The sequence below is a fragment of the Phalacrocorax carbo genome, chromosome 8 (assembly GCF_963921805.1).
Source record: "Phalacrocorax carbo chromosome 8, bPhaCar2.1, whole genome shotgun sequence".
Lineage (NCBI taxonomy): Eukaryota > Metazoa > Chordata > Aves > Suliformes > Phalacrocoracidae > Phalacrocorax > Phalacrocorax carbo.
The window spans coordinates 42,206,679-42,225,458 of NC_087520.1; the positions used below are offsets into that span (position 1 = coordinate 42,206,679).

Sequence of the window (18,780 nt, forward strand, 5' to 3'; positions counted from 1 at the left end):
GCACACAGGTTGTTTTACCTTTGGTGCCCAGTCATTTGCAGTAAAAATTTACTGCTCTGTAGAGCCAGGAAGAAATTAATATAGTTTTTCCTGAAAGATCTGGTGATGAGCCTTGAAGACTCTTCCTTCTGGTACTTCACAGGTGAACAAAATCCTTGTAGAATCAATCTGTTTGCAAAGATGGATGACACTTGCACTTTGGGGCCTTAGATATTTAACTATCGCAGTGCCCTCTGATTTTTTTTCTTATTGCCTTCTAGCTCTAAAGAATACTTTTTAGCATGAACATGTTTTGAAGAGAGAATTTGGCTGAGGTTCAGCCTCTTACAGTCTATCTGAACTGGGCACCTGTTGTATAATACAAACTTCTCCTGTTTTATAGCCCTTGGCAAACAAAGGTAGCTGCTGTTCTGCTGTTGAGCGGCCTCTGGGGAAGATAACGAACCCTCCTTCGTTATTGCCACTAGGATGTGTTTGATGTCTGAGCTCAGACCACGGTGGACACTTCATCACACACAGTCTTCACACGTGGGGTCTAAAATGCCTCGAAACTAGGAGCTAGCCTCCGGTCTTATAGTTGGTCGCTTTTAACTCCGTGTTATCAGTTGCTTGAATTTTCCCAAACTATACACTGCCTGTCCTGGATGTCCCTGGCCTCCTGACTTCTCGAAGTGCATATATAAACAAACAGACAGGCAGAAACATCCTGGAAACCTTCTAGTGTTGCTCCTAAAGAGTGGATATTTCTATGCCGGTGGATAGAGAACAGCTGAATTCAGTGATTTCCTCCAGTGTGGTGGTGCCGGTTAAAATGCAAAAAGCTTCCCTAATATGCTTTAATGAGACAGGGATCTGGGCTTCAAGGCCAAGCACGTCTGCAACAGAAATAAGTGAAATATTTATTAGAGCTGCGTGGGAATCAGAAACTTTTATCCATTGGGAAATTCATATTCTTAGAGAAGGAGGAATTGGACTAAGGAGGAATGTTATAAGCAAAACCTGAGGTGCCCTGCAGGTGAGGTACTCCGAGCCCAAGCAACTGGAAATGTCAGCGGGCAGAATACCAGGCGGGTCTTTGTCAGTGACCCGCCTCGCCTGAGCTGGGGAGAGTCCTGCGCGCCTTGAGACAGCATTTGGACAAACATTTCTGCCGCGCTTGACACCCACACATATGCTGCACCAAAACTCGGGATACCTTTTGCTGAACACAAGCAGACTGTGCAGCGTGTGCTTTTTTTCAATCTCAGCGCTTAAGGGAATTCAGCTGTGAAGGCGCAGATCCTTATTTTGCAGGTACACCTGCCAGCCTACCTGTTCTGGGAGACAGGCAAGTGCGACATAGTCTGTCTCAAGGGTTTTTTGCAGGTCGCTTAACAAAGATTGAAAACTAAGGCCTGGCTCAGCCACTGATCTGCTGTGAAGCCTTAAGTAATTTGTCTCCTCTCTTCTGCCTCCACTTTTCAAGTAGCTCCTTGCCTGTTTTCTCGGTTTTGACCCTAAAACGATAGATTATTTTGCTGTATTTTCTATACCTGCACAGGGGCTTGCACGAAAGGGTCGTGGGCTTTCCATCCAGGTGTCGTATTAACACCTATGAATCTGAGCCCTGAGAAACACTTAACTCCATCGCTTCTCCAGCTGCTCTTTTCGAACAGGATTTAATCGCTTGAGCAAGGATTATATATTCTACAGCTTTGTAAACTGAAGAAATTTTTACGTATGTAAATACTACAAGAGCTTGATAAATAAAAATGCCAGGTGTGTAGCAAAAAGACATAAAAGATTACTTTCTCCTAATACATGTGCATTTTTTTGAGAGACAAGACCTTTTAAACCATTCTATCTTGGTGTGCTCCTATGATGTAAAGTCTCTGTTCCCATGCTTTATTTTCCTAATGACCTGATTTCATTAACTCTACATCAGAGTCAGAAAAAAAAGTCTCAGCAAGCATCAGGTCTTTTCAAAACACGGTAAGGCTTAAAGCTCAGGAAGGGCTTTGTGTATCCTATTAATTTTCTTAATTGTAAACACAGCTTCAGTGCCTTGTGTTATAACCACATTTCAAAACAGCATGTGGCTCATTAAAGTCCTAACATCTGAACTTGTGCGTTAAAGGTAACCAAATAATTAATCTGAGCAGTGTTCCTTCTGTTAGTGAGAGAGGGCCCACTAGAAGGCAGTATCTGCTAGAGAGTTATAATCTCGAGGAAAACTAAAAAAACTCATTAAATAATTCCACGTGAATAAGTCCAGAAAAACTGCAGCTAGATGTCATTTTAGAGAGAGGACGGGCAGCGTCTCTGGCCTTGGTTACAGGTGTTTCACGGCAAAACCACACGGAATCAAAATTAATTTCTTTTTGAAGGCACAAATCAAATGTATTTACAGTAGGAAGGAATGAAGTTAATGAGCTTTCAAGTCTGGAGGAAGAACGACTGAGCGACTCCAGCCCTCCCCCGGGTCTGGCAGGCAGGCGGGTTGGGCCTCTCACGGATTTCCACAGTAATCTCAGGCAACCCAGTCCCCCGTGCCTCATTCAGCTAAGGAAAGGAGCCAACGGTACCTTCCTGCGCGGGTCGAGCTAAGCCTAGAGGAGGCCAGATGACATGAATTCGCACAAATGCTCCCTGTCTCCGCTGCCAGCAATGGGGTGCGAGAATTGCAAGCTGAAGTCCCAACGCGGGCAGCAGCGCGGGCAATGGCCCGTGCCGCGCACCCGGCAGGCCTGGCATCGGCTCGGGGAAAGGCGGGCTGCGAAACTCGTGCAGGCAGCGAGTGTCTCTGGCCTTTAACCAGCCTCACTTAGCGCATGAATCATATTAGATTAGATCATATTAGCCAACGGGGTAGCTGTGTGCGGTCTTATTTACTGTACGTTGTCTTTAGGGCAGAGATTAAATGAAAAATCCTCTTAAGGAAACTGTAATGCTGGATCACGTATCAGCGGGCCTAAGTGGTTCAAAACATGGATTTATTATAACGCTGTTCCTCTGTACCGAGAGAGAATCATTCCTGCTATAAAAATAGACGTTAGGACACCAGGCGAGACGAGACAGGAGTTTCAAATTTATTTCTGGTGCCCGGTGTAGAACACACAGGCCACTGTCCCAGTTTCATCTGGGATAGAGTTAATTTTCTTCATAGTAGCCAGTACGGGGCGGTGGTTTGTGCTCGGAACAGTGGTGATAATGTGGCGATGTTTTAGCTGCTGCTGAGTGGTGCTTACACTAGCAAGGACTTTTCCAGCTCCCCACGCTCTGCTGGGGGCACCAGGGGTTGGGAGGGGACACGGCCGGGACAGTGACCCCAGCTGACCCCAGGGATGCCCCACACCACACGGCGTCAGGCTCAGCACATACAGCTGGGGGAGGAGGGGGAAGGGGGGACGTTTGGAGTGATGGCGTTTCCCTTCCCAAGTCACCGTTAGGCGTGATGGAGCCCTGCTGCCCTGGGGATGGCTGAGCACCCCCTGCCCGTGGGGAGGAGGGAATGGATTCCTTGGTTTGCTCTGCTGGTGTGCGCGGCTTTTGCTTTCCCTGTTAAACTGTCTTTATCTCAGCCCACGAGTTTTTCTCTTTTACCCTTCCAATTCTCTCCCATCCCACCAGAGGGGAGCGAGCGAGCGGCTGCGTGGGGCCTGGTTGCTGACTGGGGCTAAACCACGACAGCTACACAGCTCCTGCAATCTTCAGCTTGTTAAATTTATGAGGGAAAAATACCCCCACTGAAAAGTGTTTAGAATCTTTCCAATGACATGAACACTCCAGCTGCTGCTTAAAGCTGAAGTAATTTTCCAGTAAGTTACTCCGACACAGTGAACTTCAGGAGAGCAGGCCTGCTGCCGCTGCAGGTAGGGCAGTGCGAGCAAGGTCAAGAACGACTGTTTCTCCCACAGGAAGAAGGCGGCCAGAAGAGACCGAGTAGCTGCGCAAGCACCACGCAACATCATCCTCTGCTTTAATACTTTCCTGTGAATTTGGTCTATGCTGTCCTTACCGAGTAAAATCCAGACCTGGCAGGGCTCGAATCGCGCTCACCCACGTATTACACCGAACCCACCTATATTCTGGACTATATCCTGGCAGCTTCAGCTGCTGTAACTCACAACTAAATACAATCTCCCATATAATGTCATATTTATGCTAGATCTTGCTTCAATACATATGACCTGACTATTTGTTACCACATAATAGTTTATTAGAGTTTTTTAAACAACATTACAAAGAGCCTAAGGCTGGTATCACAAGTCATATCGATACATTCCCTACGTTCACAAAATTCCCCTATTATTACAAGCTTTTATTACAATTTCCCCTCAGTTTTGAGAAACGGCCTGTCGTGTTGCCTTCCTGATACACAGGCACTACCCTGGTGGCGGTCAAAGGGCACGGTCCGCACGTAACCGCTGCCTGCCCCACGCACGTTCTTCGATCTCCATCCCAAGCTGCAGGAGCGCTGCAACGACTGTCAGCAGTATCCCGCGTTGGTCATTTTTCTTCACAAGCGGCACAGCAGAGACTCTTCTAAACCCACTTTTCATTGCCAAAATACTCTAAAGTAATTGTTAAACTCCAGGCCCATGAATGTGGGTATAATTATAAAAGCAAACACCTTTCTAAATCAAGTACTTTGAACAGTTCCAGCTAGTTGTTAGTCAAAGAGAAGCAAGGCTTCACAATTCGACCTGGCTGCTCTCCCTTGTCGTCACTCAAATCACTGCGTTGTTAGCAAATTGTTTCACACAAGCCCGCGATTGAAACCGGGGGCACGTGCAGACGCTCACGCAACCCCACCCGTTCTGCCCAGTGCCGCTATTCTCGTCATAGTTCCTGTTCAAAGGTGACACTAAATGACAGTCGGTTTCAAAGCAGTGAGTTTTACAGTGCTACAAAACTTAAATCCCACAGTGAGAGTTTTTCAGAGCTGGTAGTTCCTTGGCTGCCTAAATATAACAGATTTGAAGGCAGTGGCCGCTCAGCTGCGTACAGGTGCCTCTGATGTTAGGTCTGTACTTGTGGTTTATGTTCCGACACCCAGGTAAGGTAACACCAGGAGATACAGCTCCGACGGTGAGTGTCTTACGTTTGCAAAATCACCTTATTACATTTACGAGAAATCAACACAGAGTCCTCCACCCGTTGAGAGGCTGACGCTCAGAGCTAAGACCAATGCTAAGCTTCAATCTAGTGCTTCGCTCCACAAGGTTACGCAGGACAAGCTAAGATTTTCATTTGGCGGGAGTCACAGGATGCTCAGCTATCAAAAATGAAACAAACGTCTAGAAAAAGTATAGGAAGGAGAAAAAAGTGACTTCACAAAAAAATACACCCAGTACTGATCCATAAGATCTGTGTTTTAATAACACAACAAATTGATCCTCATAACAAGAATTCAAAAAGTGAAATTACAGTACACGAATCAAAATAGAAACTACCCTACCCGTAACTATACAATATACATTAGGAACGCAAGCTCTGTAGCAATATAAAAATGCTTTTACACACAGTAGTTGCAAAACGCTGTTCTGTAATTCCAAGGATTTGTAGGGAAAGAAAAAAAACCAAAAACCAAAGAAGTCTTCCAGGATTCCTCTTAAGTTATTGGCAACCTGTTGGGGAAAAAATAAGTTTAAAAAATATATTACTGAGAAGCATTAAGGGAATCATGCTCACCAGAAATTCTAATTTGTGGGGTTCAGGCTAAGGCAGCTGGCACCGGGGGCGGTGAAGCCCATAATAATTTGTGTCAAAGTGTCACAAGAAGTATGTACCTGAACAAGCAAGACGGACAGCTGTTTCAAACACACAGGCCTATTATACAGGCTGCGGAATATTCTAGACCTGAGCTCAGAATTTTGAGCCTAAGAGAGGCTGAGACACATCTTACTTAGCCACCTTAAAAAAAGAAAAGTTAATCTAACACAATACATCGAGTATTTTATTTACCAGTTGCCTTCCATGGGTAACAAAAGTAAAAATCTTCACAACCTGAAGTGAAATCTTAGTGCTCATAGATTATAATTAAGCACCACACACCGCCCTTATTTATGCCCTAACAGTTCTGGCACTCTTGCATTGCCCTCGTCTTCTGAAATGCCTTTAGCAATTGTAAATGCTATGCGTGGTGCTGCCTGACCACTTGAATATATTTACACCTTTTTGTACTAGATTTTAAACTGCTGCTTGCCAAGTAGATGAACCATCTACTTCTCCAATGTTCTTGTGTAATATGGGAGCAGGTTATCGATTTAGAAATCAAGAGGAACATGTAATATAATCACATTTATCTTTCAGTAAGAAATTTCTTCCTCCAGGGAGCGCTGCCCTAGAATATGCCTCACCTCACACCTGAGCGTCATCTCATACTGGCCAAGCCAGGACCTGCTGCTCTGTGGTGGCACGTGCGAGTCACGTACTCCCAGCAAGCTCCTAACGTACACGGGAGGGATTTAGAGCTGACCGTCAGTGACTCGCTCATTAGCCCCCGTGCAGAGCACCAAGTCACAAGCTTGAGGAGCTTGGTGGGTGCTGAGGCCTACAGGATGCAGCACAAGGCGGAAGCATAGCGCCGCGCTCACGCTACCTTTCTAGCTATGGGAACCGGAGCGGGTGTTGGTAACGTGCATGAGATTAGGGTCCTTTTCAGAAGGCTCAAATATGAGGGGAGAAGGGAAAAGAACAGCTCGCTCTGCCACCAATACTTTCCCCATCTCTTCTCCTTCCCAGGCAGCAGAGTCATTACTTCAGATCTTACTAGGAATACCAGAGTGAACGTCTAACAGAGGATGAGAACAGCTATCACACTTCCTCAGAACTAACTAGACATGAAGAAAATAACTCTCCTCCCAGTACTGGTGAGGAAAACATCCTTGGTGAGGCAGCTGGTAGGAGCTTGCTGAGGAGGGCTTCTTAAAACTGCTTGTATTACCACGTACAGAGCTGCTCTGCATGAATCAGGCTACCTCACAGACCAAAGGAAAAAGTCCATCTACTTTAAAGTCAATAATTTCAAGTGACCTGAGGACTTGTTTCAAAGCCAGCAAGCAATTGTCTCACTTTAACTCTTGTTAGTAGCAGGGGTCTTGTTCTCGCCTTCCAATTCTTCCACTCCCGCTTGTGTCATGAGGTCTGCTATGTTCTTCTCCAGGTCATCTATGCGACAGCTCATGTCATCGAGTTCACTGGAGTTAAGGAATATGACTGCGATCCACCAGTGGTTGGGCTTCTTTCGTTTGTTTGCTCAAGCCTTTATGGCCACTTTAAATTTATCTTACAAATCCCACTAGTAAATATACTTTAAAATATTTGTGCATCTTGTAAAGTATAGCACCCATCTGACTTTAAAAAAAAGGATATTTCTTCCAATTATTTGGTCAGACATGGTTTGAAATTTGTCCTGCATTTGCTGAAGCAACGTCTGCACCTAATAGAAAGGAAAAAAAAGAAGGCTGTTTTGTTGTCATCAGTGAGGTTGTTACAGAATTTAATCTCATGTAGCGAGGCAAGTACAATGTTTTCTTCCATTGCTGAGCTCAACTGTGCATAAACAATATCATTACGTATTTATAAATCATTTTTACATATATGTACAAATGTACACAGAGGAGAACCGAGGCTCACACTAAGCAATTTTAAGACCTAGAAAACGCCTGCGTTCCACAACCAGGACTAAACCCACAAGAGCTGCCTCCAGCGCCCCGCGTTCATCACACGGTGACACCTTCCTCGCTCGCTCCCTCGCTCGCACCTCCCCTCCCCGCTCCCAGACCCCCACCACGTCCCTCCCAGGCACAGCCAACTCCGCCGCACGCCAGGAGCCCCCGCTGCCCCGGGAGGCGGCACTAACGGAGCACTTCAGGTAACCGGGCGGCTTTGGGGCTGCGATGGGAGACACGGCGGTAACCGCCCTCCGGCTGCCCCGGGGTAACGCCAGGCCCGCCGGCGGGGCGAGGCCGCGGGCGCCCGGCCGGGCCTCTCCTCAGGGCGGCCGCGGCCCGCCCGCCCCGCGCCCTGCGGCCGCCCCGGCGCGGCGCTTGCTGCTCCCCGCTCCCCCGGAGGCGGCGCGGCCGGCGGCGGCGGCCTCACCACGGCGGTGAGGTCCTGCACCGTCTTCGGGTCGGTCTCGGCCATGGCGGGCTGGGGCGGGCGCTTCCCTCACGGCTCCGCGGCAGCGGCGCTTCCGGGCCGCGCCCCGCGCCTTCCGCCGCCGCCAGCCGCGAGAGGCGAGGCCCCGAGGGGCGTCATGGGAGGTGTAGTCCGCCCGCCGCGGGGCCTGAGGGGCGGCCGGCACCGGGGGGGCGCGGGCGGCGGCAGAACCCGCCGAAAAGCCCCGTCTCCGGCCGCCCGGCCCCGCCGCGGCGGGGAGAGCCGCCCCCGGCCTCCTCCCCTTCGCCGCCGCTGCGGGCGGTGAGAAGTGGGGAGCCCCGGGCCTCCCCTCCGGGTGTTGCCTCGGCGTGGGAGGCCGAGTCTGGTGTAACAGCGCGGTGCACGGCTGCGGGGGAAGGGAAGGCGTTAAAACACGGCTTTTTCCCCCCGAGCGTGGAGCTTACGGGTAATCTTACACTTAGAATGAAAGCTTTCCTCACAGTGAGATGTAAGAGGTCTGCTCCTGCTCTTAAAAAGTAACTTTGCAAGCTGGGGAGATGACAAATATATTTCCTCGGCTGAGAAACAGTGCTGTCTGCCTTTTTATAATTTAATTTAAAAGGGAAAGAGCGGTTAAGGCTGGCCAGCAAACGCGTGCAGGTAACCTGGCTTCAGAAAGGGGCTCGCTGGAGGCAGGGCACCCTTACAGATAAGCGCCGGGAGCCTCAAGTGTTGCGTAAATGGATTGATGGTTAAGGGGAATATAATATTGTGGCATATTGTCTTCATGAAAGAAGGTACAAATAACAAAGCTCCATGCGGTATATTAAATTCAGGTCTGCCACAGATGAGTGACACAGTCTTTAAGATACTCTGAAGCTTCGTAGGCTGGATTTTCGCAGTGGGGACAGACCCAGGATAAGCGTTTCCTAAGTGTAAGTTCATAGGCTTTTTAGACCAAAACTTGTAGTTTTTGTTTGTGACGTGAGCGGATGTTTACACAGCTTGGTTATTGTGTACTGAGATTGGAACTGAAGTTAACAAAACCATTGAATTTGTCAATGAAGAACGTTTTCCATTAGCAGCAGATGATTCTCAAATGTCACATTTCGCCTGAAAGCCAATACAATGCGCTGACACACTCTGCCTTATCCCATAACTAGTAACAAATGTGAGATGCAGGGCGTTTGCATTATTAATGTGCCTTTTGGAGCACTGCAGTAGTAATAAAAAACTACACGGTGCCAGTTTTGGGAAATTTTGTTGTCTATTCAAAAGTAAATATGGCTTCTAGGTCTGAAAAATGCTAAGAAATTAACTCCAATTTATTTGCTTGATGTGTTTACCAAAGGTGGTTGTTTTTGTAAGTGCTATTTTGAATCACAGAAACTATTGCTTTGAAAAGGCTGTCTCTTGGTCTCCTGGTGCACGTCAAAGTGCAGATCTCTCTGCTCCCCGACTGCTGCTGTGAGCCCCGTGGCAGGTGGTGGTGCTTACTGGGGCGAGCTGTGGCTGCTGCCCACCCACTCCAGACCCCAAAGGATGCGGCGTAGCAGTGTCTGTCCGGGGACCGTGTCGTCCCCCGCACGCTTTTGAACAGGGAGACAACACGGCGCTCAGCGGCACGGGCTCTCCCCCGTGTGCGGGGCTGTGTGTTGCTCGGTCAGGGGATGTGTGGCTTCCTGCAAGGAGTCCAGCAGATGCAAACACAATGGGGAGAGACGCCCACGGAGCTGGAGAGGTCTGACGGGTATGCTTGTGCCTTCTTCCTCCGAGCTGAGGGTGATCTTAATTCTGTTGTGTGTTCCTCTGGCAAAACTAAATTGCTGCATCCCGTTATCTTCTTAGTATTTGCTATATAGGAAGTGCAGGAAAGAGGGGAGCTCTCAGGAAGCCGCTTCACATATCAAGCTATCAGAGGCCGTTTCTGGCCTCCTGACGCAGTGACAAGGCTACAGCCTGTAGCTGGATGCCTACCAGGAGAAGACACATGGTCCAAGGCGCACTCCCTGCAGCAGTTCTCCAGGAGTTTCAGCAGGTGACAATGCACATGCCGTTATTAGTAGTCCATCATTTCACAAGAAAAAACAAAGGATTGGCCTGATTTTCCAGCATTTTTCTTGTAGATGATTTTGTTGCAGCTTGACCTTGAGAGTGAGTCATTGCTGATTTGACTTCACCACTTTGTGACCATGTGAGCTGCGCTGACCCTGGCTGGACACCAGGTGCCCACCAAAGCTGCTCTGTCACTCCCCTCCTCAGCCGGACAGGGGAGAGAAAATATAAGGGAAGGCTCCTGGGTTGAGATAAGGACAGGGAGAGATCACTCACCAATTACCTTCAGAGGCAAAACAGACTCGACTCGGGGAAATTAGCTTAATTTATTACCAATCAAATCAGAGCAGGGTAATGAGAAATAAAACTGAAACTTAAAAACACCATCCCCCCACCTCTCCCTTCTTCCTGGGCTTAACTTCTCCCCCGGTTTTCCCTACCTCCTCCCCTGCAGCGGCGCAGGGGGACGGGGACCGGGTTGTGGTCAGTTCAACACGTGTTGTCTCCGCCGCTCCTTCCTCCTCGGGCAGGACTCCTCACACTCTTCCCCTGCTCCAGCGTGGGTCGCTCCCACGGGGCGCAGTCCCTCAGGAACAGGCTGCTCCAGCGTGGGTCCCGCCGTGGGGTCACCAGTCCTGCCAGCAAACCTGCTCCAGTACGGGCTCCTCTTCACGGGGTCACAGGCCCTGCCAGGAGCCTGCTCCAACATGGGCTTCCCATGGGGTCAAAGCCTCCTTCGGGCATCCACCTGCTCCGGTGTGGGGTCCTCCACGGGCTGCAGGGGGGGATATCTGCTCCCCCGCTGACCCCCACAGGCTGCAGGGGGATATCTGCTGTCCCACTGACCCCCATGGGCTGTGGGGGGATATCTGCTCCCCCGCTGACCCCCACGGGCTGCGGAGGGGGATATCTGCTCCCCCGCTGACCCCCACGGGCTGCGGGGGGGGATATTTTCTCCCCCGCTGACCCCCACAGGCTGCGGGGGGGGATATCTGCTCCCCCGCTGACCCCCACAGGCTGTGGAGGGGGATATCTGCTCCCCCACTGACCCCCACGGGCTGCGGAGGGGGATATCTGCTCCCCCGCTGACCCCCCCCGGGCTGCGGGGGGGGATATCTTCTCCCCCGCTGACCCCCACGGGCTGCGGAGAGGGATATCTGCTCCCCCGCTGACCCCCACGGGCTGCGGAGAGGGATATCTGCTCCCCCGCTGACCCCCACGGGCTGCAGGGGGACGGCCTGCTTTACCATGGTCTTCACCAGGGGCTGCAGGGGAGTCTGCTCCAGCACCTGGAGCACCTCTTCCCCTCCTCCCTCACTGACCTGGGTGTCTGCAGGGCTGTTCCTCACTTCTTACTCCTCTCTTCAGCTGTAGTTGTGCAGGCTTTTTCCCCCCCCTTCTTAAATACATTACCCCAGAGGCACTACCGCTGCTGCTGATGGGCTCGCCCTTGGCCAGCGGCGGGTCCGTGTTGGAGCCGGCTGGCGTTGGCTCTGTTGGACATGGGGGAAGCTTCTGGCAGCTTCTCACAGAAGCCACCCTGTAGCCCCCCAGCCAGTCCCCAAACCTTGCCAGGGAAACCTCATACACCATATTGTTACTAATTGTGGCAAGTTAAGATGAGGCATGTTATAGGTTCTGCTGGTGCCTCCTCTCCCTCAGACATCCCAGTACCATGTCCCACCTTAGGGTAAGGACAAGCCCTAGAGGGTTTTGTCGTATCGCTTAAAATGTGCGTCTGCTGAACTGGTGCAAAGCCCTTGTTACGCAGGGTCAGATCAGACTAAATAAAATGATTCCTCAGGCCGTTAAGATTTTTAAAAAGTGTCGAATGGATGCACGCATGTTCTCATAACTTCAGGACTGGTTTTTTCGTGTCAGAATAAAATATTTTCATTATTCATTTGCGTCCTAGCATGGCACAGTTAAACAATGACTCAAAATGTGCAGGGTTTTGTCTCCTTTTTGAGACTGGACTGAAAGAAAATGCTATGCACGGAGGACTCGTAGGATTAATGGTCCTTTTACAGTCATGTTCAGAGATTACTAAAACGAATGGAGCTGTAGAAGGCTGACTTCTCTTGCTAGCTTTTTACTGACAAAGTCTTAATTAAAGTATACAGAGAAGGAGGAGCTTAAAAATTTACAAAGAGCCCGTTGCTTTCTTCAAAATCAAGGGAAATTTACAATGAATGATTTAAAAACAGTGAATGAAACTCCTTTAAAATGTGGGGATATGTAATTCCGAAGTAGAACGGTTGGGCCTCACGCAGCCCTGAGTGATGGTCGGGCTTTGTACAAAAGCCGGCACACTTTCTGGTTTCCAGAGAACTCGAAATGAACTTTGCCTTTGTGGAAGCCTGACAGGCATTTCTGGTACTGGCGTCTTTAGGTCTGATTCAGTTCTTGTTCCTTTGGTGACGTAGGCTTAGGGTTCAATATAATTCTCATCAACTAACCACTTGAAAAAGGCTGTTAATTTAACAGCTTATTTTTGTGCCGGTTAATGCCAAAATCCCCTTAAGTAGTTAAAGCTGCAGAATTAATTGTATATTTGTTGTTAGGCTTCCTTTTCAGTAACCATGACACAGGGGTTGGGAGGCAGCTAATGAAACCTAAGTTTAAAAAAGCAGAATAAAATTTCCCAAAAGTAATTTTTGCAAAGACAGATGTTTTTGCAAAAGACCCTGTTCTTACCAAAAACGCTTGTGGATTCTGTTGTGACCTCACATTTTTGTGGTCCTATATTTAAGTCTTTTAAATAGCAGCTCTTCCAGAGGACTCTGTTACTGGTAGAATCCTCGTGCATTAGCTCAGTGGTAACAGTTTAGAAAAGATTATATTATTACGTCTGTGCGTTCTGTGGGACAATAAATATGCACTATACTTTAATTGCTTTGACCATCAGATCTTATTTGGGCTCCCTGACGACTTTCAGATAATTGTGGTAGTCCTGAGTATTACTTGGACAATGACCGTGCACTCAAACTGTTGCAGCCATTCTTGCCAGCTCCCTCACTTGAGTGTGCTGAATTTATGGTTCTTAAGATACTCAGCACATAAAATCACAGATATATTTTTTGTGTTTGAACCAAAGACTTATGATGAAACCTTGAGGATGAAATTTTAATATTTCAATTTCAGCCTGAGTTGCTCATGGCAGAAATTCTTGAGAAAATATAAAAGTATAACAAATCGAACTCATTACTTCCAGAGCAATAACGCTCCTTAGAGGCTGTCAAATATACATGAGGTCAGGATATATGAAACAAAGAACTGTACTTAGAAAACAACTGTCGAGGGAAAAGTAAACTTTCAATATCACGACTTGTGAATATTTAACTGGGTAAAGCACAAATTATGGAAACAGCATGAACAGGTTTAGAGTAAATGTGAGTGATTTGTATTAAAACAGAAACAACTCACTGTGCTTTTTTCAGATTATTCTTCTAACTAAACCTAAACTAAAACTAAAACAAATAGCTTTTTTATGAGTAGTGTTCACGTGAATTTTACTACTGTTACAAAATGAAATATTTTTTGCTATAGTTATTTCCCTCTGATAATTAATCCTATATTTTGCACTTTCAGTCTCTGATTACCTTGCTGTTACCTGCCATCAGAGCTGATGGAGGAGTACTTCCCTGGGCACTTCAGGCTTTTTGGGCCATAGGAGGGACGAGAAAGACAAGCAGGGATTCATTAAGATTTCAGATTTCATTGCAGAAGGTCAGACCAGAGGAAAGGTAAGAGGTGGATATAGGAGGGATATTATCATATTTCATACATTACCCTTTCACTGTCTCCTTCCTCCTCACTCTCCCACTTCATCCTTGTACACAGGCACTTCAGAATGTTACTTCCTTAGCATTGCCACAAAACCCTCTGTGACTGAGAGGAGAAAAGCTCTTGTAGTCTATACTTTCCTGAAGAGAAATCTTGCTGATGGTCAATGACTGCAAAGCCACAAGCTCCTTCCAAAACTCTGCTGAGGTGCTGGAAGGAAAAGGGCGTTACACTGTTCTTCCTTTAGATTTACTAAGCTTTCAGCAGCAGAAAGCAATCAGAAACAATGCCAAAGTGTGAGGATGCATGGCAAAATCAGTGGCCTAATAACAACTGCTTTGTAATTCATGGTAATGTATGGTATTGCTCACTGGCATCTCTGGGGGAAGGGCAGGAGGAACTGTGCTCAAGGAACAACCTATAAGAGGACAGTGAAGAGATTATAAGATTATACTTTAGTGGAAGCGATAGTTCTGTAAGGAAAAGGACAAGTCGTGTGCAAAATTAGACATTTTACTGGTAGAAAAGTCAAATAAATATAGGCGCTCTCATTGTCAACAGGTGAGCCTTAAAAGAAATTACTAAGATATGTTTTGCTTCACGCCGCCATCTGTCCTCTGGTAGATTCAGTCTTTGGAGATGTTGGTCAACGAATCCATGATCAGCTCATGTATAAAATAGGTACATGATCCACATGATCAGCATGTGTACAGTTCATCTGGTAGCAGTCCATTAAATGCAATAATTAAATTCACCAAGAGAAATGCATGATTGTACAAGAGCAAAAAAGTGTAGTAACTTTATAAAGGTATTTGGATTTTGGTATTTTTTATGTGGGGACATTTTAAATTAAGCATGAGAAAATACTGTGAGATGGGAGAGGTAAGGAAGGGTGGAGCTCAAAGAGAGTCTTGACTTTAAAACTGCACCTTCCAGTTTTAACTCTGCCTTGATAAAATTTTCATGAGGACCACTGAATCCGGAATCCCATTATTTCTAATGGGCACAGCACTGAAGAATCAGGCTGTGGACTTGTTTCAGCTGAGTGCCAAAGGACGGGGAGCAATTCCTGCTGAAAAGAAAAAGCCTTTATTAGTGTGAAGTTGTCTGAGCTGCTCCTTGCTTCATTGCTACTGTAGCTAAGGCAGCAATAGGAGAAAAGAAAGGGCCATACTCTGCTAACACGAAGTATTGCTGTCCCATCTCCCTTGGGAGGCTCTAGAGATAACAGTCTCTCTGACACCCCTCTCTTTCACTGCCAATTTCAGGTCCATCCCTGACGTGTTGCCCCTTAGCACCAAATACCAGCTGTTTTTACTTTGAAGAATCGGAGAGTCCAACTTCAGTGGAAAGGAATGAGCTCTCTGCATGCCCAGTACCTTACAGGTAAAATGTTAATGAATGTAGAGATAGGAATCTTTCGTCGTCGCTGTGTGCAGTGTGCACCAAAACGAAATATTTTCTTCTCACATACATTGACATTTATGGCCTGAAGACCTTCATTTTTAGAAACTTGAAGCCCATTTTCTCCTTCAATTGTAAGCATTCCAGGGGGCATCTCATTAAGGTTCCTGAAAAGAGCAAGCATGCCACAGATACAAGGAATAATTGTGTTGTGCTAATTAAATGTAAGTGATTGGATTTTTCAATCAAGTAATTACTAGGAATGTTGGCTGAAATTTTCTTGGCAAAGGGAGGTTTGCAGTGCAGAAAGAGAGGAGCTCTTAATGGACATTCAATTTCTTCTCCAGGAAGAGATGCCAGTGAAATGTTTTGTACCTTGCAGGTTCTGGCTGTGGTGTAGGTGGTTGTTCATGGTGCTTTTTAGTACAGATCCCCACCTCTGTTAAAGTCACTGATGTGCTGCTGTTAGGGGTACTTGAGTGGCTGCTGTTATCCTAACCTAGGAGCTGCAAGGCTCCAGTGAGATATGGAGCTTGTGTACGGGAGCATTGGAAGTAATCTTCGTCCTGAATTCTGGCTTTTCCTGGTGATGCACCTTCAGAGCAGAGGCAGATCAAGCTTTTGTAGGTTGTCCTGCAGGGAGAAGAATTGGCTTTTAACTACAGAGAGGTACACTTATGCATCAAGAGACATTTCAGTGCTTTATCCACAAACGTTGCATTGATATTACGGCGTTGCTGCTGAGCACTCAAGGGTGGAGGTCAGACTAACATCTGACCCCCTGCAGTGCAAATCTGTTGGTTTTGGAGCCAAACCATTTTGAACTTGCCTTTGAGCGTGCGGTCTTACTGTTCACGCTCCCAAATCAGGGAAAGGATAGTCAGTAAGTGCTAAAGAACGTATTTAGTTTTGCAGTAGTTTTCCTGAGTGAGGGGAGCTGGAGTTGCGCTTGGGCAGCAGGCTAGTTTACTTGCAGCTTTAAATTGAAATTATAACAAATAGAACACCTGAATGCTGTTTTTGTAGTCTTTGCATTTTGAGTCTAATCAGTCAAACCAGGGAATTGCTTGAAGGTTCACGAGGGTACAGTACAATGAAGTTACTTTATGGTTTAACTCACAGAAAGATAAGCCTGTGTCTTTACAGTTTTATCCTGGTAATTAGCCCTGTCTACTTCTTTGCCAAAAAAAGAAGAGTGTGATCCTGCACGTTACTGATTATCCACAGCTGTCACACGGAATTGCAGGTGCTGAAGCACCTCAGAACATTGCAGGATTGAACCATTTTTCATCTGCAGGCCTAGGTCAGTGTCATGTAGAAGGTGGAAAAACACAGCCTGCAAAACTACAGTAATTTCCTTGGGATAGACACTGTAGGTTAGAGAGTGTGCCAGACACTAATGAAATGTTGGCCAGTTTCTGGTTTAAATACTAAAAGTGCTCTCAGAGATGTTTGGGCTACAAATGAGGTGATAATATTTAATCTCAGCTGGGAAAGTCTGAAGAGCAAAAAATAAATTTAATACAAGGTTATAACAGCAACCTCAGTAAAAGACACAAATTACGTTGTTTTACTCCTGTGTAAAAATCCAGTGTGGGGTATGGGAAGAGAAGTGCTTTGGAGGGTACAGACTCCAGTGGGGTGAGCGGGGAATTTGCATCCAATGGTTGTTGAGGCTCGAGTGCTGTAAACTATATCCGAAAAAAAGTGACTCTAACAACATGGTAAGATTATTTCACCTTTGTTTTCCTGAAAAATAATCATTGTTAGTTCTTCGAGGTTTCTAGGAGACGTCAATACTGTTATTCTCGTGCCTTCTAACTCCATTCATTGTATTTGTCATTCTATTAAAAGAGCTTCTGTGCTCTAATGATTATACATTTTTGTTCGAATTACAGCTGTGGTCTCTGTTTAATATATCTCCATGTACAACTTGTTTGCAGAAGTCCTCATTTCTTTCCACAAATATGATTTATTTCCCAGTTTTAGGATTTTTATGCACAACAATGAAATGATCCTTTAATTTATTTCTTGCCTTCTGGATGAGCAGTTAAGTTTAGGTATGTCTTACCTTTTGAATGTTGACAATTTACCCAGAATTAGCTGAACATTTAAAGGATGACGTTTCCCTGAATATTTCTTGAAGAATTCCATGGCATTTCTGCTGCTTCAAAGCTGGATGTATTTAATTATAAATACTTCATATGTGGAGGAGGGTGGGTAATTATTCTCAGTGCCTGTTCCACTAAGACATTTTTCCCTCTGTTATTGAGTTAAAAGAAGTTTGGCAAATCAATCACAAATTTACAACTGCATATCCTAGACTAAAATAAAGGACAGTAGATTTTTTTTTTCTCCTTGAAATTTGAAAAGCTTCCTTCCAATTCCAACTCTATAAAGCCAGGAGAAAGACATCATTTGTAAATGGGCAGAGGTGCCACCTGGAAAACAAATGGACAACCGTGGAAGCCATCAGGGAAGCCAGACCAGAAAAGGGGGCAATTGCATGGTTGTGCAGCCACTCTGAATAACGGGGTAATTATAAAGGCTTTGCAGAATGTGTAGATCTCTAACACTTGATATCTTGGGGCAGTGATAGCCAGTTCCTACTCTGGCTGAATCTGGTGTTAAATTCCCGTTGATTCCGGTGCGATCGCAGTTTGGTCAATGCTGAGCTCTTTTGCAAAATCCACCCACTGAGGAATGAATAAAAGCGGCGTTTGTTTGTTCAGTATCATGATAGGAAAGGAAAGGTTTTCTTTTTGCCTGCAACATCCAGGCAAATACGGGTGTACGTTTAGTTTCCCAAATTACTCATTAGAATGACTTCTTCATTTCCTGCCCAAACTGTGCACCAGTGCTCTCATCCCATAGAAATCTGCAGCTGTCTCATCTGTTGTAGGTAGACTGTAATATTCCCCTGTCTGCAACATGAATATCTCTGCTATAGAACACGCTTCTTTAAATGTTAGCAACCTTAAAAGTAATGCCTGCGGTTCCGTGTAGTTGTCCATGTGCTAAAAGAGTTTTTGATGATGGACAACAAGAAATAATTCCTCCATGTTCATCATCCTTTTCCCAGTTTTGGGCCACGTTGTTAGCAATTCAGCATGATGCAGAAGCAATAAATACTATTCTGTGCCTCAGATCTAGACAGCTGGTTCCCCAGATTTTGTGCAGAACTGTTTTACCACCTGTTTGCTTGGCATACAGCAGTTTGCTGCTAAATTATTCACTTTATTCTGTGGCCAACAGACTGGATGCTTGTGACATGTCAAGTGAAATTCAATCACTATGCCTGATGTAAACAAACTCTCAAGACTTGTGTCTTTGAGGAACGGAGCTTTTGATAATGTGATCGTCTTCTTTTGATAATGTGATCATCTTCTCCCGGTCTGTCTTTAGCACTCCCAAGGGAGGCATTAATAAAGTGAAGGCAAGATCCTCATC

The 18,780-nt window shown here is 46.4% G+C and overlaps 2 protein-coding genes across 4 annotated transcripts in view; one reads left to right on the forward strand and one right to left on the reverse strand.

The window, feature by feature from the left end:
* Nucleotides 1-5,336: 5,336 nt before the first annotated feature.
* Nucleotides 5,337-8,217, reverse strand: HSBP1 (heat shock factor binding protein 1). Of its 2 annotated transcripts, none has more exons than XM_064459666.1 (4): nucleotides 8,086-8,217; nucleotides 7,357-7,423; nucleotides 7,057-7,176; nucleotides 5,337-5,609 (listed from the first exon to the last, which is right to left on the reverse strand). In XM_064459666.1, the coding sequence occupies exons 1-3, from the start codon at nucleotides 8,128-8,130 to the stop codon at nucleotides 7,058-7,060; spliced, it is 231 nt and encodes a 76-aa protein (XP_064315736.1). In that variant the 5' UTR covers nucleotides 8,131-8,217; the 3' UTR covers nucleotides 5,337-5,609; nucleotide 7,057. The 2 variants fall into 2 exon arrangements, with proteins under 2 accessions (XP_064315736.1, XP_064315737.1); XM_064459667.1 differs by having other exon boundaries at nucleotides 7,018-7,176.
* A 23-nt stretch (nucleotides 8,218-8,240) lies between these two features.
* The window catches only part of WFDC1 (WAP four-disulfide core domain 1), a 139,739-nt gene continuing 129,199 nt past the window's right edge, over nucleotides 8,241-18,780 (forward strand). For both annotated transcript variants that reach the window (XM_064459664.1, XM_064459665.1), the window contains exons 1-4: nucleotides 8,241-8,551; nucleotides 8,922-9,020; nucleotides 13,732-13,886; nucleotides 15,195-15,312. The gene's annotated coding sequence lies outside the window, so the exon portion shown is untranslated. The remainder of the gene's footprint in view (nucleotides 8,552-8,921; nucleotides 9,021-13,731; nucleotides 13,887-15,194; nucleotides 15,313-18,780) is intronic.

Coding starts and splice junctions, on each gene's coding strand:
- HSBP1 (XM_064459666.1), bottom strand. CDS start 8,130: ATGGCCGAGACCGACCCGAAGACGGTGCAGGACCTCACCGCCGTG. Junction 7,424..8,085: donor TGCAGGACCTCACCGCCGTG/GTGAGGCCGCCG, acceptor CCTTTCTATTAG/GTGCAGACGTTGCTTCAGCA. Junction 7,177..7,356: donor TGACCAAATAATTGGAAGAA/ATATCCTTTTTT, acceptor ACTCCAGTGAAC/TCGATGACATGAGCTGTCGC.